This window comes from Coenobita brevimanus, chromosome 87 (genome assembly GCF_032717465.1).
Source record: "Coenobita brevimanus isolate Jiangsu-jjx chromosome 87, ASM3271746v2, whole genome shotgun sequence".
NCBI lineage: Eukaryota > Metazoa > Arthropoda > Malacostraca > Decapoda > Coenobitidae > Coenobita > Coenobita brevimanus.
This window is the reverse complement of record NC_137040.1, coordinates 2,735,487-2,759,890: the sequence shown is the minus strand read 5'-3', so window position 1 is coordinate 2,759,890 and position 24,404 is coordinate 2,735,487. Positions and strand designations below refer to the sequence as shown.

At 38.3% G+C, this 24,404-nt stretch overlaps 3 protein-coding genes and 1 pseudogene across 4 annotated transcripts; 1 reads left to right on the top strand and 3 right to left on the bottom strand.

Moving 5' to 3' along the window:
- The first annotated feature begins 1,087 nt into the window (after window positions 1-1,087).
- LOC145411052 (uncharacterized) lies at window positions 1,088-3,034 on the top strand. Its single transcript, XM_080281124.1, has one exon. The coding sequence runs from the start codon at window positions 1,414-1,416 to the stop codon at window positions 2,908-2,910; it is 1,497 nt and encodes a 498-aa protein (XP_080137250.1). The 5' UTR covers window positions 1,088-1,413; the 3' UTR covers window positions 2,911-3,034.
- On the bottom strand, window positions 1,969-12,014 carry LOC145411053 (glutathione peroxidase 7-like). Of its 2 annotated transcripts, XM_080281126.1 has the most exons (5): window positions 11,868-12,014; window positions 11,217-11,301; window positions 9,025-9,204; window positions 8,049-8,336; window positions 1,969-2,048 (listed from the first exon to the last, which is right to left on the bottom strand). In XM_080281126.1, the coding sequence occupies exons 1-4, from the start codon at window positions 11,997-11,999 to the stop codon at window positions 8,095-8,097; spliced, it is 639 nt and encodes a 212-aa protein (XP_080137252.1). In that variant the 5' UTR covers window positions 12,000-12,014; the 3' UTR covers window positions 1,969-2,048; window positions 8,049-8,094. The 2 variants fall into 2 exon arrangements, with proteins under 2 accessions (XP_080137252.1, XP_080137251.1); XM_080281125.1 differs by lacking the exon at window positions 1,969-2,048 and having other exon boundaries at window positions 5,439-8,336.
- A 4,924-nt stretch (window positions 12,015-16,938) lies between these two features.
- On the bottom strand, window positions 16,939-22,981 carry LOC145410930 (deoxynucleoside kinase-like). Its single transcript, XM_080280972.1, has 8 exons — window positions 22,776-22,981; window positions 22,363-22,585; window positions 22,041-22,169; window positions 21,218-21,396; window positions 20,284-20,402; window positions 18,707-18,801; window positions 17,478-17,636; window positions 16,939-17,062 (listed from the first exon to the last, which is right to left on the bottom strand). Exons 1-7 carry the CDS (start codon window positions 22,925-22,927, stop codon window positions 17,478-17,480), a joined length of 1,056 nt encoding a protein of 351 aa, XP_080137098.1. The 5' UTR covers window positions 22,928-22,981; the 3' UTR covers window positions 16,939-17,062.
- A 1,086-nt stretch (window positions 22,982-24,067) lies between these two features.
- On the bottom strand, window positions 24,068-24,167 carry LOC145411065 (U6 spliceosomal RNA; annotated as a pseudogene).
- Between the last annotated feature and the right edge of the window lie 237 nt (window positions 24,168-24,404).

Here is a 24,404-nt window from a genome sequence, read left to right as displayed (position 1 = left end):
TATTTTTATGCTAATGATGTGTCGTAGGACTGTCAGTACTTTAAATGAATTTTAGGTCATTTAGAGGTAATACTTCAGTGAATGTACGAAAACAGTATTGCAGAACTGTAGGATTTTGGAAATGAGAATGATGACAGGAGATTCATCACTTAGCCAAGTACTGGATGTTTCGTTTATTTAATTTTATTTATTCTGAGCTTCAAAAACATTCACAGAACTAACAAGGAATAGCCTTTTCACATTCAATGGATCATTTTACCTTTTACCAATACCAGATGATTTCCCAAGAAGGGTTTCTGAGTGAGATGAAAGCAAATCTTCATCTCTCCTCTCTTCTTGTTATCAGTATTAGTGTACTGCACATAAAGTCTGACCATCTTAATTCATTTTAAGAAACAGCAATCACAAAGATGCATGAAATATGGTATTTAGGTAAAATTCTTACTGACTTACTAGTACAATTAAGTCAGAAACTGTATGGTACATATAGATAACTGTAATGATAGGGCTTTTTAATCACTGTGCAAGCATTATTTGGTCATAAATGATCTTTAAAGCACACTGTGTATGTCTTTTTTCTGGTCATACATAACAAAGCTAATGGTAGGTATGTGGTTCAATTGATATTTGCATGTACTTTTCATCTCCTTATCATTCTAAAATTATATTCACAAGCAGCAAGTCACATTTTTCTGGTAATGTATGGCTGTATTGTAGTATACTGCCAAAGATGTAGGTTAACAGTTCAGTATCCCTCCATTCTTTGTTTTACAGTACTCTCCGTGCTTTAATGTATCTGTCGTGGTCATTTTTCTAAGTGCATCATTTTCTCCCCATTTTGTTAGCTAAAAGGAAAACTAGAACCCTCAGTCAGTTACCTTTTCCTGATGATTGTTTGGAACAGTATTTTAGCATGCCCATATGAACCACTTTTCCACTCAAACTGATTTATATCTAATTTTTCCATAAATTACTGATGAAAAAAATACTGTACAAAACTGCAGCATTATCTGCTTAACACATTTAAGATTGAAACACTGTAGCCTATTTTGAATGATACTGTTCTGTACATTATTTAGCTTGTTGGTATACCCATTATTTATATTCTGTAACTCATTGCACTTTGGTTCTTTCAGTTGAAAAAAAAATTAATCTGTGATGAGCTTGGAAGAAGAGGAATTAAACATGCAGCTGTTGAAAACAGCCAAGACTAGGGGCAGCAGACTCAAAACACCATTATTATGTGTGTAATTGTACAACATCCCTTAAACATTGTGCACTAATAACAGTGAATGCAATAGACTATAGCTATCTTCAGTTCTAAGTAAGCACATTGTTGTGTATGGTATTTAATCATTACAGTATAACATTAATGTTTTGCTTCGTAAGTTCACTTGTCATTCACTTACCATAATGAGAACCTCACCATTCAAACTGCTGATGTTAGTTGGAGTAACAGCATTCACTATAATTTTGTATTATGCTTACTTCAGAGCCTCATCAGCTACATCACCACCTCCAAGTTCAGAGAAACCTCAACGCAAACATGTTAATGAATATGAAATAGTTGTAGGTTCAGCAATCGAATCTAGGTTCTATACTTTGCAGGTTCACAACTGTACAAATCTGTTAAGACCAGATGAAATTCATGTTGAGTGGAGTAACAAATTCTGGCAGAAAGTAGATGCAAGGATATATTTATACAGTGCTTATTATGACTCTAGGTATATGTACTCAGGGTCAGAGTATCATTATATCAGAATAATTGGAATGTCAATGGGCAAAATAAAAAAAGAAGAGTTATATTACTGTAGCCTTTGGTATGAGGGACCAGAGAGGGTGGTGATGAAGGCTGAGGTTACTGAAGTGTGGTTGGAACAATGGAACCGCAACCCAGATCCTGATACTTACCACACGTACCTCTTTACTTGTCCTGTACCTCTTGAGATGCGTGACAAAAAAGTATATCCAGGAGCTGTGTCAGTCACATCTCGAGCATGTGCAGACCCAACCAGTCTGCTGGTAGTCCACAGGGAAGGGATGGAAAACTGGCAGAAAGGAAAGAGGAAGCAGTTTGCAGTGTGTGTCAAAGGGATGGATTATAGCAAAGATGTTTCCTTGAGATTTATTGAATGGCTGGAACTTCTTAACATTCTTGGGGCTGATATAGTGTTTATGTACAAATATACAGTTCATGAGGGTATTGAGAAACTCTTACAGTATTATTCCAGTAAAGGTCAGGTGAAAGTTATCCCACTTACACTACCTGGTGATCAACCTAATGAACCCAAGTTACGCTCATTGTACCTGAAGAAAGCCATGTGGCAGAAAAGAAGAAATGAACTTGTACCTTATAATGATTGCTTGTACAGAAGTCTGTACCAGTATGAATACATAATACCCTTAGATATTGATGAAGTTATAATACCAGTAAAGGCCTACACGTGGTCTGAACTGCTTGCAGACATCATGAAAGAAAGTCCAAAGATTTTGAGCAAGTATGCATCATTGTCAGCTCAGAATGCTTATTTCCTAGGAGTATTTAATTCAACAAAGGATCTTAGTTTACCCACTTATTTCCACATGCTCCAAAATACAGTACGGAGTGCAAATTTCAGCCTCGTGGGTCATTCAGTCAAGAGTTTTGTGTCAACAGTGACTTCTCGAGCAGTTTTCAATCATTACACCTTGGAAAGTCTGTATCCCAAAATGAAGTCCAACAAAGTACTAAACATATCAATGGTGCAGATGAATCACTACAAAGAACGCTGCCCTCGTGAAATGTACAGTCAGTGTAAAAGTAATTTTCTTGTTTATACAAAGGAGGATAATATAATAGGCAAATATAGGGAAGAACTTGTGCCAAAGGTGAAGGCAGTAATTCAAGCCATCAGTATTGTAATTCCTTAAAGGAACTGCTCTTTCTTATACTATAGTGTGGGATTTATCACTCTGTCTGATGACTGTAGCACATTAGTTGGTGTTCCTGCTTTATCAGAAATATAGTTGATGTTCATAAAACACTGCATTTCATTAGTCCTGTGCATGATCTGTACCATGGTTTTATGTGGGACACATCAGTTTAAGAAAAGGTGAGCTTTTGACAAGAATACCTGGGTACAATACCAGCTCATAAAATTTGGGTTCTTAAATGGACGCATAAATAAGACACTGAAACAGAAAACACTGTAGTGCCTTTTTTTTTCCCAAGTAGTAAAGTTGCCTCTCAACCCTGGTTCTCTTGCAACAAACTGTTGCCACCTAGAAATATTTCTCTCTGCTCCTCATTAAGCTTCTTCCAACATGCTCCAGTTTGGCATCATAAGCTCTGGTTTTTACCTGTAACAGGCAAAACCATTTTATTCTTGAGTTTTGACTATCATAAGCTCTGGTTTTTACCTGTAACAGGCAAAACCATTTTATTCTTGAGTTTTGACTATGCCTAAGATATTCCATTATCGAAACCAATATCCATTGCAATACTGTATATTGTAGTCTTCTACCATGTTCATCCACATTTTCCTCCTGCACCATTGTCATTATTCACTGTAATATTGTATACAACTGTACAGTACAATACAGTACAGTACTTCACTTTTTTCTATCATGAAAGTTTTGTGTACTGCTGTTTTATGATCAAATATTTTAACCCACTATTGATCCTTGACATAAAGCCAGGTTACTAGTACTGTACCCTGTTTTCTTTCATTCAGATGTCAGAATCATCTTCAGTTGTTGATAGTCCACTGCCTTGTGGATTTTATTTTCTATCTCTCCATCCAGTATGCTGCCTACTTTTCTGTAGTTCCATTTCTGGACTGGCACATAGTATAGTAATATGGATGTTACATTTCTATGAAAGATTATTACCATTTGTGCTTTTGAAATGTAGTAACCTTCCACTTTCAACCATTTTCTGTTTTGATTAGTTCCAAGTTTGTTGCATCTTGTCAGTTATGAGACCAGTACCACCTCTACTGGTATACCCCACTAGAGAAGTTCATTTCAAGGCTTACTTCTTCTGGATGGTAATGTCTTTTTAAATATTCTGGTCACTGCCAGACAATTGCTTATCAGCTAACATACCACAGTTGTACATCTGAAATAGCAGTACCTCCTTTATTTCTTTCAGTCTGGTAATGTTTTTATATCTTTACACACCCTTTTCATCAAATGTGGACATCCCAAAGATACTGTCAATCAGTCATTATAATCCCATCCTTCCTCTTAAGAAATCACCATATTGAGGTTGGCTGTGATACAGCTGATGTTTTCTGTGGTAATAAGCCAAATTAGCTCTCAACAGTTCCTGGAAACTTGGGAAAAAAGAAATCCCAGCTGTGAAATAAAATTTGTAAGTGTTGAGTCTAGCCTTGGACTTTGACTATTTCCATGGAGTTCAATGTTTCTTGCCATGGAGTGATTGTGTGAGGTATAGCCATATTTCTCTCTCACAGTAGGACCTCTCAGTCCATGGTAGCCATCCATCCACTACCATACTTACAGTATTTATATTGCTCCTCTAACGTTATCCATGCTCAGCAAATGGTTAAAGCAGTCATACCCTGCGTATCACACACAGTACTTTAACCATCCTTGCCTTTTATCATAAACAAGCAGTTTTTGTGTTATGCCATGGATGTGTTCCAAAATATCATGTCTTTATACATACTTGGTACTGAAAGGTTAACTGGCAAATCACTTGCCTAGGTAGTAAAGTAGCAATGAACTTCCCTAAAGCTTCTGGTATTTACTATGGATTCAGCTAAAAAATAATCTTCATCATCATCTGTAATAATAATAATAATATTATTAATAAAAAAATAATAATAATAAAATAATGAGGATTTACTGTATTTACATTTGCACTTCACAGTTTTGTTTGGTGGTAGGTGGCAGCAACTATCATTCACTTTCTAGTGCTGCCAACTTCTAACTCACCTTTATCAATCTATCTGTGTGTCTACATCTCCTCCTTCCTGTCTCTTATAATTAATCTTCTTTCCACTGTACACTGAGTGACAACCCCAGGAAACTATTTACAATGCTGGGTGATAATCACATACCCAAATAATGGGGTGATACGGAGCCTACTATGGTGCCCCTACCAAATGGATGGAGATGCAAATGCAACAGCCATCCTGGAACCAGGAACCAAGCCTCACTGTTGTGGGGCGCTCTCAAATGCAAGGTAACCTCGTCACTACACAGGACGGCCTTGCAAAGGCAGCTGCCTGCCTGCAGTTGACAGGGCTGCTCAAGCCAGGGCAGAGTTGATCAGCACCAACATTTTTGTTTACTGTCTCCTCGTATCTCCTTTATTTTGTACCTGAAAAGCTTTGTTTTCCCTCCATCTTTCACTACTGCAAGTACACTATTACCTATTCACTAACTGGCAAATAAAACACTATTAAAATATGAAACTTCTTTAAGCACAAACAACACATACAGTATGTATAAAAAATATAATAATGTTAACTTCAGAAAAAACAGACCAAATTACAAATACCTCATCATAACTACTATGGGAAATAATTTACGAGTTTTACTGAAAACTAATTTCAATGCCTGAGATTTCACATAACATTTTATGGACTTCCATTGTTTATCATCTTTAAATTAACCTAATAAAATTATAAATCTTCTAAAGCCAACATTGTAGACAATGAACCATTTGAGCAATTATGAGATTCAATAAACCTTTAAAGGGTTGACAGTTCATATAGTTTACATTAAAGTCACATGCAAAAGTTTGCCAACCAGCCTTGTGTCCTACCTTTCATGTTTCTCATTCTTCCTAAAACAACAGAGTATCATTCCTTCTCATACTCTTTTATTTTGAGCTACATATTGTTTTCACATAAAACGGTTTCATGTAACATCTTCCACTGCCAAAGCTGGCACAGAAATGTCATCGAACTTTTGCTCATGATGCTACCTGTGTAACTGTGCTTAAACATATGATAAAATCATGTTATCGCTAAAGACCTTGGGTGGCAGTGTAACATCAATCCCAACCTTTAACAGTGGCAACATCGTAAAATCTCATTATATTGTACAAAGTGGGAGTAACACAGTCTGCTAAATGCATGCCTGATAAAAACAGATTTCACTCAGTCCTGAGTTTAGGGGGATATATCAGGCTTAAGTATAATACACACTACACAGTCTTATACAACTCTAGTGAGCCCAAGACACTGTAAAGTATGCATAGTGTATTAAAAGCAATATCAGAGACATTAAAGCAGTAAAAAAAAAAAAAAAATACAAAAACTGTGTATGCACACAGAGTTTAAAATATAATTGTAAGAAAAAAAAAAAAAAAAAAAAAAACAGAAGGGAAAAAAAAGAGGTGGAGGTGGCTCATCTACCGTAAGTACTGGTTGCTCCAAGCTTTGGTCACTTTTGTAACAAACAGTCTAATAAATGGAAGTCCGGAAGAGTTAAGGTGCCTGACAAAATTATGGGCTGGTCCAATATATCGTAGTGAGTTTCTACAGGACAGCAATATCATATTTTCTAAACTACACAATTTTACCTGTCAGAGGTCATTAGGTTAACCAACAACAATAAACAAAAATGCCACTTTTCTGTACTGAAAATACCCAAGATAACATTTTAATATACCAGCAGATATTCATAAGCAATTTTAATTCTAAAATACTGAGGATGCTCACTGAAGCAGAATACAGTACAGTACTGAGGAATTATTCAGAAACAAAAACACTGAATATTCTCTCAGGCAGATGCTGCACTACTACTACATACTTCTGTACAGTATCAGTGCCAGACTTAAACATAAGCTAAACAAGCTACAGCTTGGGGCCTCACAATCTGCTGGGGCTTCACAAAATTTCACTTTTTTGGGGGGGAGGGGGTAAAATTTTATAATAATAATTTGTTTTTTTCACTTTAAATACCTTGCTATTAAATAATTAAAAGTTTTTTTTTTTTTTTTTTTTTTTTTTTTTTACCCAAGGTCCTGTTTTGGTATGCATCTTTGTGACACTATCTAGTGTAACTTTTCAACAAGAGACCTCCAAGCTTTATACAGCTTATGGCCTCGCAAAGTCTAAATCTGGCACTGAGCATAATTTTCAGTATTCCTTATGACCACCACAGAATGGCCCAATACTACCATCTAAATTTAAAATACAGGGCATCTTATGGTTCTAGAATATCAAACCCACTGCATTAATGTAAACTATGAGATTGGATTCTAACTCAACACTTTTGGTGAGACAGGAATTTACCTTAGGGTGCCAGTATATAAACTGAACTTCATTATTTATGCCATGTCAGTGATAATGACAAATTCTGAGATGACTTTGTACAATACAGCATACATACAATTTCTGAGGGTGATTAAGTCTAAATTATTCAAACTTACAAATAACCTATTTCCACCACCTTAGTGACATTATTAAATACAAGCATTTTCTGGAAGCCCTCAAAATATGAAAAAATAAACTGTAGCTACCTTAATATTTTCCTTAGTTTCTACTTTGCGGTCACATGGCATAGTGTTTAGCAGTCTTAACCCTTCAAGCCAACTGACATGTCTGATACTAGTTACCACAATATACTGTAGGTTATTCAGCTGTAAAGTCTCTTAGCCTCTGAGGATTAATGACTAATAAATTTTAATTACTGTATTCATAAAATTCTTGTCAGACTTCTTCACACAAAAATAAATAAATGGCTGCTCAAGAGAGTATACCGGTATAATTTTTAGTAATACTGGCATTAAGTACATGAAATAAATTAATTAAACAATCTGCAAACATCTAGAATTCGAGCAGTATATTGGTTGTATACAGTAATGTATACCATTACCTGGTGTAGGGTTACACTGCATTATCTAACCAATACAGTAACATGACTGTATACCATTACCTTGAGTATAGCTACACTTTGTTATCTATCTATATCTAGATCCTACAGGGTGTTAAGGCATCTTGCTATAAACAGATACAGTACATACCTTAACTACTGTAACTACCCAACTCAAAAGCTAGACTTGTACAATACAAAAGTTACTGACATACCAGCGCCAAGTTAACTTCTTCCTCATCAGCTGCCAAGACTAAGGCTTCACAGTTCTTCCTTGATAGATTCTGAACTGCTGGTTGTGGCATCCTCTGCTTTTTCTCCCCCATCAGGTTTCTCCTCAGTACTTCTTGTCTTCCCCACAGCCTTAACCTTCTCCACAGTCGCCTGAATTTGATCAAAGATGTCCTGGATGGCAGTTCGTGTCCCCCATGCTCCCAAAACCTGGCCAGACTCGTCTACCAGGTATTTATAGAAGTTCCAGTCAGGTACTACTGAAGAAGAATCTGGCAAAACAAAGAGGAGTTTGTAAGAGATAAACTGCCATCATCTGATCCTTTACTGCCCCATCGGGAAAACAGGAGACCCATAGCTTGGGTATTCAATCCAAGGATTTAAGGAGACGGTTACCAGTAGCTTGTATGTAAATTGTAATGGTATAATACTGTACATATTTATATATGCTGTATAAAGGTATCCCCCCCCACACCTAAAAATGCACCCCTGGGAGTGGTAAGATTTGAAATTATTTGCAGAACTAAATTCATTTTGCAATTTGATTAGGTATGACATCCAGAGGTTATAAAGGATTATCCCCTTTGCAGAGGAAAGGCCTGTCCTTTCAGCAGGACAAAACTGCTTCACAGGTACAATAATATAAAAGTTAATTCTACCACTGCTCAACTTAGTTCAGTTCCTGACCAACTGCCGTTTGTCAGTCCACATAACTTTTTCAAGTGACTAATGGACCATCCACATTTGCGACCTCTATTCCATAGTTCTAAAACACTGCTCATAAGCCCAAATTAGGATTACATATGGTAATCCCCTATTTGCTTTAAAATATATCAGAAAGAAGTAACATCCAACTGCAGATCAATGACAGATGACAGTATTTAAAAGAATGTCCGAAGAGATGTCTTACAGACGATGAGATTTTAAAGTGAAGTACAAAAGCGGGAGACACTGACTTACCAGTGAGAAATTTGAAAGCTGGATCTGCATGCTCCCCATACACACTGATTTTGTTGAAGATGGGGAACTCCACTTCATAATAACTGGTGATATGCTCCACTATGTCTTCAATGTCATGTGGCTCCTGATCTCCAAACTGGTTGCACGGAAAGGCCAGCACAGAAAAGTAGTCTCCATAGCCTGGGAATTATGTGCAAAAACTGATTAATGCAACGTGACACAGTGCAGATTTCCTCTAGTGTTCTTTCTCTTTCCTTGTACGGTACATTAAGAATGCTGACGCAGAGAAGTAGTCTCTATAATTTTGTGACACAAAGCAAAAATTTATTATTAATACAATATGATGCAGACTTCCCTCTATTGTGCCTTCACTTTTCATATTTCTGGACTCTGCTGGACCCCATCCTTAGGTGAATAAAGAAGTAAAGGATGATGATTATCATCATGATAAAAAGACAAATTCGAGTAACACATTAAAAACATAAGTACAGTAAGACCTCATTATAGCGGACTAATTGCGGCCCAAACCATTCTGAAAAATGTAATACTCCGATAAAAGCGACATCCGGACTTCTCCCTGCTAATCCAGACTTTTTCCGATATATCAGACATTAGTCTGGATCGTATGAACGGTTTTTAAACTGTTTTGACTACCATTGCGGTACTGTACTGTGTTATAACTTCACTACATTAATCAAATGGTGTAATATATATAATAATACTGTACTGTACACTGATAAACATGTCTTTTATTTACTTTATTGTGCTGAACATAGCTGATGTGGTCAGGCAGTCCAGACTGCTTCTAGCTTTATTGGACTTTTTCCGATATATAGGATTTTAGTCTAGTAGCTCCTCGAGTCCGATAAAAACGAATTCCGGTCTACTGAAGTCCATTATATTGAGGTTTTACTGTACTGGTACTTCCTTCCTGAAACAATTACTGTATACTGGTATACTGGCTGTGATTTAAATAGCACCAATATATAGTCTGCAGACTATGGTATGTTCCATGACAAGTATAGGCTACAGTACTTTGTCTTCATATAAGTGACATGAATTTGGTATTACAGTAAAACCTCACTATAACGTACCAATTGGGGCCCAAGCCATTCCAAATAAAGCAAAATTACGATAAAAGTGACATCCAGACTCCACCCTGCTAATCCGAACTTTTTCTGATATATCAGACATTAGTCCAGATTGCACCAACGGTTTTTATACTTTTCACTACCATTGCAGTACCATACTGTATTATACATTCACTACAATAATTAAATAATATATATAATAATACAGTATGGTACACTAATCACATGTCATTTATTTGCCTTCTTGTGGTAAACATAGTTAAAGTGGTCAGGCAGTCCAGACTGCTTCTGACTATACTGGACTTTTTCTGATATATAAGAATTTAGTCAGGTAGCTCCCTGATTCCAATAAAAGCGAATTCCGGTCTACTGAAGGCTGTTATATTGAGTTTTTACTGTATTCTCATTTCAGCCTATACTCAATCCAGTTATTTTGAGGGTATTTAGCTGTCACCTTTAGAAACAACTATTCTTCAAAGGTGTTTTCATTGGAAACTGAGCCCTCACAAATAACACCTAGGTTCCCCTTATGCACCAGTTTTCACCTTATTGTACAGCCTCAGTGCCTGTCAACAATATGATTTATGTATTTATTTTTTATTTGCCTATGCAGCTATGCAGTGTGAGGTGATATAATTACTGCACAGGGACTGGAGGCCAAAGCCCTTGCAGTTACAGCAGGTTAGCAAGTGCATGCACAGTGGTGAGGGAGAAATCAGATGCATGGGAGAGATCATGTGTTATTAGCAAGCAACAGCTATGTTACAGGAACTGTAGCTATTACTGATTTCTGGTAAAAATGTCCAAGAAGGTGCTTGTGAATGTAAAAGCCAACGAGAGAACACCGTAAAAATGACTGACTGAGTATGATCTAAAACAAGAATCGTACTACAAACTATTAAAATGTAAGAATTATAACCACATAAAGAAATGTTTACTGTAACGATAAAACTGTTTTAGCCAAACTCAGACCCTCAGATTCAGACTCAACTCAATCCTCTCTATGTATGAAGTGTCCACATCTGGTCAAAACAGTCATACATTATTTTCCCCATACAGTAAATGTTTAAATACTGCACTATACAAACTGGGTATACTTACTCAAAATATCATGTAGTTTCTTAAGCTCTTTATATGTACTGTCTGTGTATCCACACAAACTTGCAACATTCACAACAAGGGTCACCTGGAAAAAACAAGGATGGATTTGATCTGTACTTATCAACTGCACCAGGGTCACTGGCCCCTTCACTCTGATGGTGCCTACTACATTGCCTTCTTGATATACCCAAATTATTTTATTCTGTTTGGGATAGATTTTCAAACCGGAGAGGTTTAATGTAGCTTTTACCAGATGATCTGCCTGCTTTCATTTGTGACATCAATAATAAAAATGAGGCAATCTGACAATTTGGGGGCAGAAGCATTAAAAAAAAAAAAATAATAAAATAAAAAAAATAAAAAAAAAGGCTTGAACAACTAGGTCTTAAGATATTTCCCAACAACATATTCAACTTGATCAATTAATGTGTCAACTAATACTAGAATACTGGTAGTTTACAAAACTAGCCTAAACTATAAAAGAGGCTAGTCTGGTAATGCTGGTAGTAAAAGTGGGTTAATAGTCCAAAAATATCCTCTCCAACTGTTCGCAAATCTAGCTCTAATCTTTTAACTATTACTGTTTCTGCTTACTCGTCAAATATGGGAGTTGTAAATTTAAGTTCATTACGGTAACCTGTGCCGCCGTACCTTTCCTCTGTATCGCTCCAGAGACACATCTTGGCCTGTATTATCCTTGACTGTGAAACTGTAAAAGTCTTCGCCATAAGAATACTGCAAAAACCCACAGAAAATAAACACAAAGTATGCGAGCTGAGCCATTGCTGCTGAAGAAGGCACGACCCCAACCAGACAGCTAGCTGATGTTTACCCCAGGCCCCGGCACAATCCTTTTCTGTTGGCCATGGCTTCAGATTACATTATATTGTTGTAATCAATTATATTCATATATCTTACATGAAACGTTTCATGGACGCACACAAGAATTCAGTGTAAGCTGCATCACAAAAAACTATAAAGCTTTATATCAAACAGTAAAAATATTACCTTTTGTACATCATTACGTCCGAACACTAAATTTGACAACTCAGCCAGCGGGTGCCAACTGCAAGCAACCGAATATTTTACAAAGTACATAAATGTGGGAGCATGTATATTCAAACTATCCCGGCACTGCAAAGGCAACCTTACTGGATGTTACCGTAAATGAGAGATATATATACACTAACAATGTTACGGTCATAATGAGCTGTACTTGTTTCTTGCTGCCGTGACACGTATCATGTACACTATCATGGGGTTGATAGTCTGCTACACCTATTTATTGAAAAGTAGTATAAAAATGCACTGCCATCCAACAGAGATACCACAAACTCTGGTTAAGGGATGTGACACATGATGCATGAATTTACAAAAGGTGGAAGTTGTCAGGCTACTCGGCGTAGAGGCAACCCGCTCAAATATGTATCTTTAGAAACTGGTGTATGAATAAAGTAGTTAGGACATGTAATGCATGGAGAATGAGGTTAACTAAAAAGCAAAACAGGTGAAAGGAATGTGAGGCAGACTTAACTGGTCGGTGATTCTACACGTGTGAGTAGGCACATTCGTATACCTCCACTAGAACTGAAATAATTATTGTTATAAAGATACACAGAGTACTTGTACAACAAAAGGTGATGGGTCTTGCCATACACTTTCAGCAAATATTAGCTCTGTTTCGAAATGTAAAGGAATTCATAAGATACAGGGAGGGAGAGCGAGGGGTAGACCGAGGATGGGGTGGAGGGATGGAGTTGAGAGGTATATGAGGGAGGCGGAGTGAGTTGGGGGGAGGGTAGTCAAATGGTGGGTGACAGCGACTTGGAGGCATTTCGTCTGCGGCCACCCTTTGGGGGATTAGGGCTTAGGGCTATAGATAGATAGAGATAAGTTTCCAATAACATTTTATTATTTACTGTTGTAATTCCTTTCCTACCAAATACTTTTACAATCCATCATAGCTAACTGTAAATTACGTATTGCCTTAGACTGCACGCAGCTTACTTACATCTCAGTCAATGCAAATAAAATTCAATTTATTCCTGACTCTGGATCCAGATCAACCACAAAACTTTATACTTTCTAGAACCACTGCTCAACATTCCACCATGTTTCACATAAATCCATTATCATCATCATCTGGACCTCCATTCCCACCCTAGGGCAGGGTGAGGAGTAGCAATGTCCAGACAGCCCAAGTTTGCCCAATCCAATGGGACAGGCATCCGTTAAATTCACTCATCATTTCAAGCCGCCGCTCTACAGTATCTGATACGCCAAAAACTTTCACCAGATCCTGTAGCTTCACATAAACATACCAGACAGAGTCAATCCGAATGCTGTCATGTTGAAAAAGGGTGCCAAATCCCTGATTATGCACTTCTCACAACATTCATCCAGCTAGCTCGATCTTTTGACAGTCTCCTAGCCTCAACCAACTTCCACACCTCTCTTCCTTACACACACATCCATCATATCTCTCCACTTTGGCCTACCTTGCCTCCTCCCTCCTTCACATTTGCTCAGATATTCCCTTTTCACCATTCTATTGTTATCCATTCTCTCCACATGACCATACCATCTCAGCACACTCTAATTCTGGTGTCCACAGACTTCCCCTCGCCACATCTTTCACGAATCACATTATTTCATATCCTATCCATTCTCTGTACTCCACATACATTCCATTAACAACTTTTTGAAATATCTTGTACACAAAGACATGGGTGAACACATAAACCTTCGCCTGACTTCGTTGGCAGAGGTAACATTCAACAAAACTTGGGAAGGAAGAAATAATGAAGAATTAGCATCTTGCCATAATATAGCTACAAGGCACATGGAGGAGCCCAAGGAAAGGCTACACATTTCAGACATTTAGAATAAGGGGGCTAGTCACTTACCCCAGAGCAATGTTCTGTGAAGATTAAACTCAAACTCTGCAGTAACAAATCCAGTGATTATTGAATTTCCAATTTATAAAGTATTTTCAGAAACTGACAATTCTTAACAAAAAGTACCACATGCAAAAACAACACAGCCCTGAATATAAGTTTATTCAAACTCCAAAGTAGCTACAAAACTCTTGTATAAATATAGTACATAAATAACAACAGCACTGTTTTACTATGCTTTTTTGGCATATATAAAATACAAAGATTAACTATGTTTACACTAGAGTTAGACTCTTGACTCTTAAAACTAAACTACTAATAGCATGCATTACCCAGGGTGACACAGTACAATGGAGTATGAATCTGGCCTTTTCCTCACAGCAGCTCTTTAACAAATGAACTGAATATTATTTAATATAGATGATGTATGTATTTATGTATGTTAATATAACCTTTCATTCCGTCAATTTTCTTTTTTAAGCAACCCTGAGAATGGGGAGAGTACTACTACCCCAAATTTTATATATTACACAATAATGGGCAACTAGAAGGGGCAAAAGAAGAGTTGTTGAAACCTACCAGTACATTGTAATGCAGAAAAAAGATGTGGTGACCCCAATGTCAAGCACTTGTGTTGCAAGCAGAATTGTATTTCCCACAACATAAGAGGATGAATCTCACTACTATACTTGAGTCTGCTATTCTCCTCCAATTCACATCCCCAATGAGACCATCACGATAGGCTCACAATCTCATGACCCCACATAAATAAATAAAACTGAGTTATGATGATTGGACTAACAGTTAAATACTAAAACCTAGTCACACTTCTTGATCCATTAATGCCTTCAGTATGACAACCTCTTTTTTATTTTTTCACACCTCCTGTTGATTTCATTCAACTTATGAAGAATTTTTCCAACTCAAGAAGTTAACATACAGTCTTCCTTAACTCCATTACTATGAAAGATAAATCCTAGGCTTAATAAAACAGTACACCATTGTACTGAAAGGTTTCATGGAAATACTGGTACCCAAAAAGAATGTAGGTATCATGGTCAAAAGAATAAATTCAAATTATTCAAGAAAACTGTTTGAAGAATCAGAACTGGCAAAACAGTTTTAACTGCTTGCTGTCACAAGAAATGATGTCATCATATACTCCTAATAATACCAGTACATCAGTCCTCACTTAATTTTTCCACCAAATCACGATAGATATGGGTATTAAGAGCCTAAATCCTTATGTGGGAGTACAGTATATGATGTAGTCTGTTGGCATGTGGATGGGATAAGAATTTCGCTTTATTCCTCACATTACTCTCTCTCTCACACACACAAACACAGTGGTTGTTTATCAAAATACCGGCTACTGCAAAATCTCTACTATGACTTGATTCAACCGTGACATTCACAAGTAAAACACACACACACACACACACACACACACACACACACAGTACGAATTTTGAACAGTGTTCCTTCTATGTATAGCTATTCCTTAAGAGTTGGCAAAGTTTACACATTGATATTTCTCAGAATATTAAAGTACTAGATTAACATCACTGCTTTTCAGATAACAACCTCCTGAGTCTACCAACATATTTTACTGTTGATTTGTCAAGCTTCCAGGTGATTTTATTCTTCTTAAGAGACATCTTTTGTGGGGAAGGGGTAAATTAACATTATATCTAACCTCCCCAGTTCAAAATACCTCTCCTATGGTGAGTAAAACTCTTTTATTCTGGAATGCGACCTAACCAAGATTTTTTTTTTTAACGATTACAGCTAAAGTTAAGTAACCAATTAGTTACAGTACAGTCAAATACAAAGTGCTTTGTTTACAGCACAAAACATTTATAATGCAACCTATGACTGGAAGATCCCTATAAAAGTAAGTACGGTACATGAATTCACTAAACAGAATGTGAATTCCTACAGTACAACACACCAAATCCAATCTTGGTGAGCACAACACAACCCTCTTTCCCAACACTTATGCAACCATCAATTGTAGCCAGCCAATGACCAAATGAAGAGACTCATTCCAGCTTTGATTTGAACTACCCGGGCAGGGAAAAAAAATCATGCCGTCAACTTCCATGTGGGGTATGGTGCCACTTTGTGAAGATTCCTGCCATTTCCATTTATTTTTCAGAGAGTGAATCTTTCCTTTCACTTTCCTCATACCTGGTAATTTAAAAAGTTCTAACCATCATCTTTGTCCTTGCATCTGTCAAGGTACTTCATAAGTGAGTGTGTATGGAGCAATAATAAATCCTTGTGTGGGTGTGGTAGTGGTGACATTGGGGAAAAAACAATCACAACCAATTCACAGTGCAACAAATCTCCATAACACTAAAGTATTACTATATTACAGACTATTTAAATTATTTTTTCAATTTAATATTAACTCTAAAATGACTGTGAATGACGTCAGTAGGGTTTATAAATATGGCCCTTGGTCATGGCAAGGCATCCCTCCACCACACCACACCCCACCTTCCACTAATCAGTGGCTTAGCCTGTGTTTACAATTCATAAGTGTGTGTGACTCAATCAGATATGTTTATGTGAAGCTACAGAACGTGGTGAATGTTTTTGGCGTATCCGATAAAGCCAGCATTCCAGGGTCTTGAATGACGAGTGAATGGAAGCTTCACCCATTGGACTGGGCAAATTTGGGCTGGCAGGACACCGCTACTCCTCACCCTGCCCTAGGGTGGAAAAGGAGGTCCAGATGATGACGATGATGATGATGATATTGATGATGATGATGTGTGATGCAACAAGATTCTCAATATTTTTAACAACAACGTTAAAGTCACTTGAAGACTGAATAAATATTCAACTTTCCCGGAGGTCAGCTTCAGCTGTTTCACTACTGCTGTGGTGTCAGCCAGCCAGTGAACAGATGTACGACGAGAGTGTTGTGGTGGCTGGGCAAGTCTGGGATAAAAAGACTTGCATGAAGAGGGTTACATTTTCATTTTATCTCGGTGTTGGCAGGGAATGGGCATTCTAATACACTGTACTTAAGAATAGTGCTTGGTAGCATTTTGATAACTGGAGTGTGGCTACGGGAAGTGACATGGGTTGAAGAGTCAAAAGGGGAACTTGGGTCTTGAGGCTGCAACACAGTTCTATACCAGTACCAGTTTTTTTATTTACACTAGGTGAAAAACTTAGAACAAGACAACTGTTAGGGATACAATCCACATGTCATATGTGACTGAACTGTACTAACTTCCTCAGCAGCAAAATAACAATACTTCAGGTGTAAAAACAGCTGTTTCATGATACAAAACTCCACACCCAATTGCTACAATACCTGTATTTCTGACTGAGCAAGTATGTACAGTACCTAAGACTGGAGTGCCTTGTGCCCCATGATGACAGCCTTCTTGCATTCATATTCCCTCTTAATCTGGTCCAAGTCCTGATCAGCATCTATTACCAGCACAGGAGCTGGTGGGGCACGAGGCTCATGCTGCAGTAACCACCTCTCGTAGTAGTTGTGAACCTGGATCATGGAACACATTACATTTAGCAGTCACAAACAAAATTCTGTACGGTAATCCCTCGACTATCTGGACATCCATTATCTGAACAATCCATTACCTAGACACTATGATCTGATTGTTCAAAGCCATTATTCGTACATTTTTCCATTTTATCCGGATAAAATGCTTGTGTCCAAGTGGATATTATGGCCACACGAACACATTCACCCAGCCATGTGGGAATAGCCTGGTGGTGCCGCGCTGTGTGGCTAGGTAGCTCACCCAGCATCAGCTAGAGACCCCCTCAGTCATTCCCAGTTCCCTCATGTTCCCAGGTAGCAAACAGCTCCTCTCGGTCAGATGGGCCTGCTTGGCTGTGATTTATAGGTCTGCCTGACCAGTCAGAGTAGTGTTAAACAGCAGGAGCAAGTGTTGTATGATGAACTGTAGTGGCATTTTACAATGGCTTTCAAAGTTAGGTTATGTACAAATGGGGGCCAGGGGAGAAGTCCATTATCCAGAAGATCCACTTTCTGGACAGGCCTTTGGCTCTGTTACGTTGGATAATCAAGGGATTACTTACAAAAATTTATGACAAAAGTAATAAAACAGTAACAGCCACTCCCATATTACACCTATCATGGTGTAGCAGCCTGAGGCTAAGCTGCTGTAGCCTAGAGCATGTATAAGTACAAAAATGATCTATGCCCCTAGTACCATTACACGTCTCAGTAAAGTCCAGTTGCCTCTGACAAAGAAAATGTATTAAAAAGAATCTATGTAAAATTAATGGCAATTAATTTTTATTATTAGAGACAGTATATAGAGAGCAATATTTATTACACATGGCAGCAGTTGGTCCAATGGTTAGAACTTCATATCTAGAATGACTGCTCTGACATGCAAATGGGTTTGATACCAAAGAAGGGTGACTGAAAGTTTTATAATCATGTAATACTAACATGGGGAGTAGGCAGTCCATCTACTCTTCAAAGTATTGGGATAAGGTAGCCATGCATTGCTCCCTCCCTCACCACCACCACAAATGGGGTAACAGGGGATTAACCCCCTTCTCCCCTATACTGCTTACCTTTCTCAAATACTCGATTGGTACGCCAGCCTCTTCTGTGCGACCCCTTTTGACCATTCTGGCATGAACAACCTCAGGGCTGGTTCGCAAGTATACTGTGTGCGTGTGTGTGGGGGGGGGGAGATTAAAGAGTCATATAACAAGCAAAAACCAAGAGAGTTATCAATTATCAGTACAGTGTAAGTACTGGTAGTGTAAAACTGAAAGACTACAATTGCTTTACTTCCCAACAGCTCCTAGTAACCATTGGGAAGTAATTGGCTGGTTTTGGCTAATGATTTAGCTTCTTGTCCAAAGAAAACATTCCAGCAATTGTACTATGGCCAACCCCATTATGGGGGTTCCATTACAGGAAACATGGTGTAATTTTTATGTATGTATGTACAGTACTTTTATCAATGATCCTAAAAACGGAAGAACGATTATGTCACTCTTTGCTCCATTCTGACTACTGCAGGTGGTTTTACTTAACTTAGTAAACCCATCATATTGAAAGGTTTATACATCATCATTAACCCCAGTAATGTCACTCATTTCATCTTTTCTAAATACCATCCTTTCCAGAGATTTGACTCTTATAAGGAGGAAGATTTCCGAAAAAGGGAGTTAAATCACAGTTCACTTGTGTTCATTTTCTTGCAATCATATCAAACATGATTAAATATAATAACTATCCAGGTCTGACAATTTTCTAAAAGGATCACAATTATTTTACCTCTACTTCTTATTTACTGGTAATGCAGATGATAATGTGTTGGTAAGTGAAGAAGAAGGGGAGCTGCAAGGCTTGGTGGATGAGTTTGGGAGAGTGGGTAAGAAACGGAATCTAAAGGTAAATGTAGGGAAGAGCAAAGGTATGGTCTTCGAGCGATGTGAAGTCAGTGTGTGTACAGTGAGGTTGGATGAGGAGGCAATGGAAAATGTGAGTGCGTTTAAGTACTCGGGTAGTTTGATAAGTTAGGATGGAAGTTTGGAGGGTGAAGTGCTTGAAAGGGTACAACAAGGAAGAAAGGTTGCTGGTTCCTTGAAAGCAGTGATAAGAAATAGGGAAGTGAGCATGGAAGTGAAAAAGTTACTACATGACAGTATTGTGATACTAACTCTAACGTATGGAAGTGAAGCTTGGACCTTGTTGGAGGGACAGAAGTCTAGAGTGAGTGCAGTGGAAATGAGTTATTTGAGAGGACCCTGTAGAGTCACAGGGAGAGACCGACTGACAATGAGGATGTGAAGAAGCGTTGTGGTGTGGATGTGGACGTGATACAATGCGTTAGGAGAAATACACTGAGGTGGTTTGGCCATGTGGAGAGGATGGAAAGTGAGAGACATGAGGAGAGTGTATGTGACTGAGGTGGAGGGGAGGAGAGGAAGGGGGAGGCCAAGGATGAGATGGAGGGATGGAGTGGAGAGGTATATAAAAGAGGGGGGTGTGAGCTGGGAGCCAGGCAGTGAAATGGCAGGGGACAGAGTGATATGGAAGCAATTTGTTTGTGGCCACCCCTTACAGGATTAAGGCGTCTGGAATAGACAGACGGATAGATAGATAGATGATAATGAAACCACAGAATGCCTCTCACCAATGAGATCAATGCCAATGTCGAGATGTGACTCAAGAAGGTCATAATATTCACAGAGGACACTGTATTCAGCCCCTGTGAGGTCTCCACTGTCATAGCCACTCTCCAGGAAGCAGTACCTGAGGCAAGAATATATATAAATGTTGGATTCATACTCATCACTGCTTACAGGTTTATCCAATCCTTTAGTGTCTCAACAGGAGCACAGCACCAAACATTTAAGGCATGAGTGACCAGCAGCATGCTCTTCGGTAACATAATATGTGATATACCCCAAATCATCATTGGATGTAAACCCTTATGGGCCATATTTGACTGGAAACAAGAACACCTCACTTACAATTTCCTTCCTCTAGTTTCAGACTGACTTCTCTGTCACAGGGTTCAGATGTTAAATCCATTGAATCTGGGTGACATCCTTTATGGTATTTTATTTCTGCTGTTATCAGATGATTTTATGAAACTTAAAAGCTCATACTGTACTGAATGGGTTTTTTAAGGCTATATCTAGCCATTACAGTTTGAAATGTCAGTCCAAAGTCAAATAAAATCACAAGGTGGAAGGGATAACATGAAGAAGATGTCTTAGGATTAATGCAAGGGTGTCCAGTCACCTTCACCTGAGTGGCATCATGTGAAACATAGACATCAACCAAAACCGTAGGATTCAACTCCTTATGGATCACATCGGACTGAAGTGACATGATCTGGTTTATGTTCTAAAACATCATCATAAAGTCCCACTGAACCCTACATAAACAGGAGCATAAGGGCCCACGGTTGGGCTCACAACTTTTTTTTTTATAACTGTAAAATCACAATAATTACCAAAGGCGATTTAAGAGTAGCAATGAAACTTTAAGCAGCAAATTTCTTAAACTTACTGGGGACTTCTTGTACAGTTTTTACAAATCCAAATTGTGGTTCAATTTACCTATTATTCTGAAGCGAGCGCTCTATGAGTTTGACAGGGTTTGGTGTGTGCTGGAGGTGTATGTTGAGGCGAGTGAGCTGCACATAGGACTGAAAGAGGAAGCTCCACCTCTGGGGGTCCTCATACAGCTTTCCAAGCAGATTGTGTCCTTCAAGGTTGGTCCACAAGCCAATTGGTTCCTGAAGTACATGAAATAAGTAAATCATAAAATGATAAAGTGTAACCAAACCAAAAGTAGCAGTACCAGTGAAACAATTGCACTTTAAAATTTCCCGACTCTACCACAGTAGGCAATTTACATACACTTAGACCTTGTCTGACACTCTCACTCTGATCTCTGAATTGAGTCTGATTAATTAACACACGTTCTTCACTTACAGTGACCAGTATTCATGATTAAGTATAATGTTCCTGTACCCCCTCCACAATATGTCTACCCCCGATGTATATATGTCCCCCCCCAATGCATACATGCCCCCACTAAATTTGCTAGGTCAGCATGCTCTCCCACGCCTGAAGACGGCGTTATTGCATCAGTTCTTAGCAGACAGCCGACGCGGGTAGACTGTTTTACTGTGAGCTTGTAATAAACTCCTTATCTAGCTGTTTGTGCACGGAGTTTCTATCACCAAAGTATTGCAAGTTACATTCCTCTGAGTGCTTTTTTATTTATTTATTTATTTTTTGTGCTTTTATCCCCTCAAACACAAGCATAAAGCATTTCTCATTTAAGGCTGCATCACTTTGAGGTATTTTTGCCTCTACACATCCTAGACTTTGCGCATGGATGACTAATTCTTTAGGGTCAGTAACTGTGACTAACCTGGTGAGTGTCAACCCCAGGCTGGGTTGAGAAATACTGAAGAAAAGTCGACTTGCCACTTCCAATGTTGCCCTCAATGGAGACAGTGAAAGGACGAGACTTGACCTTCTTTTCTGGAGAATTCTGAGCCTGTGAAAACAGTACACTATGAAATATTGATACAGTATAATGAAAACTGGAAGCCTTATGAAGCTGCCAAGGCAAGTAGCAATGCAAACGAGTATGATGCATAGCAAATAACTTAAGTTTCAGTCATCTCAGAATGTTCTCACAATGCCTGAGGTAGATAATGAATCACATGTAATGTATAACAAACACTTACCTGAGCCTTGATCAGGTCAATACCCTTCTGAAGGAGCAATGAGGCTGGAAGGAGAGAGAGGGTGGTGCCAGATGAGGTGAGGTTGGTTATATCATCCAGTTTCCTCTTGCTGGGTGATATATTGGCTGCATCTAATTGCTTGCACCCAACATGCAAGTCCCCTGAAGACTCATCACTTCCACCCAGCTTTACTGGGGACTCTGTTACAACTCTTGAACACATCCTGAAATTAAAGAAAGTCCTTATGATAGATGAAATGTAGTAAGAGGATGCCAATTGGCCTATAGCACGGTTATCTGCTGGGGTTGCTGGTGTTTAATAACCCCAGTCTGTCTACGCTATGCTGCCATCGTAACAGAGCTAAAACTGTGGCTGCAATTAACCATTTCAAGGAAAGCACAAGCAACACTAACCTTGCGTTGCGTGGGTAGTGCCGGGGCCATCTAACCTCAGTTCCCGCCAATTTGATGTGATTCACTAAGCAGGGCAGGAACACCTTCGTAGCGTCACGACACCAATGCATTTCAGTGTCTTCTTGCGGTGACATGTGCGGTGATATGCTCATAACTCTCTCCTATTGCATGAGGAACTGCATTGTCGTGTAAAATCATGTTGGAGTTGTGATGTAAACATTGGCCTAGAGGTGTTCTGACAATTTGCTTGACGTCTGCTTCGGATGTACAACCAAATTTCCAGTAATTGTATTAATACGCCATCAGATTCTATTATAAGGTCAATGTTTCAGTGCTAATACATAAAATTTGAAATGTAAAAATTGATGGAATACATCTTTTCATTATTTTCGCTCTATACAAAGTAAAGTCACAGCCACATTCATCGATTGCATCATTTTTCTATCTTTAGATAAATTTGATTACCCAATATTTACATTGACGCCAGGTCAAGCCATATTACTATTCCGCGTTGTAAATTTCCCTGTAAATGTGACATCATTATGGAATATCTGATTTCTCAGACATACACAGAAAAATATTCTAGGATAATACGACACTTTTAAATACGTATCTTCGATAATGTGAACGAGACCCTGATCAGCGCGAATAATAAACAATCGTTATAATTAAATATGGTTTTCTCTCACAATATTACCAGAGAAAATCTCCAGGTTTCTTGTGAAGGGTAACTCCAACAAAATGACACTCTTTCGAACTTTTCTCTCTTCAAAGCATGAAGTAGAAAGTATATAAGCAAGACATTTTGCTCTTGCATCGTGACTCCCCCCCCCCCGCCCATATCTCTTCCTTACTACAATCCTTTATATCTCGACATTGTTCTTGACCTTCATCCAGCCACTTCGACCATGGTCATGGCCATTACTTTAGACATATTTATGTCTATGTTCGTCTTATTAAAAGTTATGATCGTGTTAATCATTTTTCAGTAATAGCAAGAGCCTTGTTAATGACTACCGCAGACGCAAAATTGTTACTGTGGCACGTATCCCTCTAGATTAGCCAGTTGTTATTGTGTTTTGTTAATGTGTATACGAGTCATCTCAGGTAATCTCATCGCCTTGGTAGGACTGACAGTTGTTATGTCTTTTCATCTGGTCTTTTTCAGTGCCGTGTTACTAGGTAAGTCAGTCATGTAAGTTTTTAGATCTCTAGGCGATTTCTTGTCCTTCAGTCACTTTGGAGGGTTCTATGGGGACGAGGTGCATCACTCGCAACCCAAAACTTTAGCGACATCTTATGTGTGGTTTTGTGTTACCAAATCCTTGCGCAGGGGCCATGCTAATCTCTGTATCGTTCCAGTTTTAGTATATGTACTGCCGAAGCAAGTATACATGTTTCCAAATCTACTGTATATAGTATTTTTGTGCTTGTTAAGATCTATAGTACAGATAATTAGGAATATGATGTAGAGTGAGGAATCTGAGGGCTTGAAAGGTGAGTGAATGAGTCAAAAGGTACCGGTATCCTGATATGTTTAAAAGGTTAAATGTACATAGACTATATGTAAATTAACAACTTTTCTCAGACTGGTATTGGAATACAAGATCTGCCTTGCAGTTTTAGCCT

Coding starts and splice junctions, on each gene's coding strand:
- LOC145411053 (XM_080281126.1), bottom strand. CDS start 11,999: ATGGCTCAGCTCGCATACTTTGTGTTTATTTTCTGTGGGTTTTTGCAG. Junction 11,302..11,867: donor TGGAGCGATACAGAGGAAAG/GTACGGCGGCAC, acceptor TGTTTTTTCCAG/GTGACCCTTGTTGTGAATGT. Junction 8,337..9,024: donor AGCTTTCAAATTTCTCACTG/GTAAGTCAGTGT, acceptor TTGTTTTGCCAG/ATTCTTCTTCAGTAGTACCT.
- LOC145410930 (XM_080280972.1), bottom strand. CDS start 22,927: ATGAGCATATCACCGCACATGTCACCGCAAGAAGACACTGAAATGCAT. Junction 22,586..22,775: donor CACTACCCACGCAACGCAAG/GTTAGTGTTGCT, acceptor CTTTAATTTCAG/GATGTGTTCAAGAGTTGTAA. Junction 21,397..22,040: donor CTGGGGTTGACACTCACCAG/GTTAGTCACAGT, acceptor CATGTACTTCAG/GAACCAATTGGCTTGTGGAC.
- LOC145411052 (XM_080281124.1), top strand. CDS start 1,414: ATGAGAACCTCACCATTCAAACTGCTGATGTTAGTTGGAGTAACAGCA.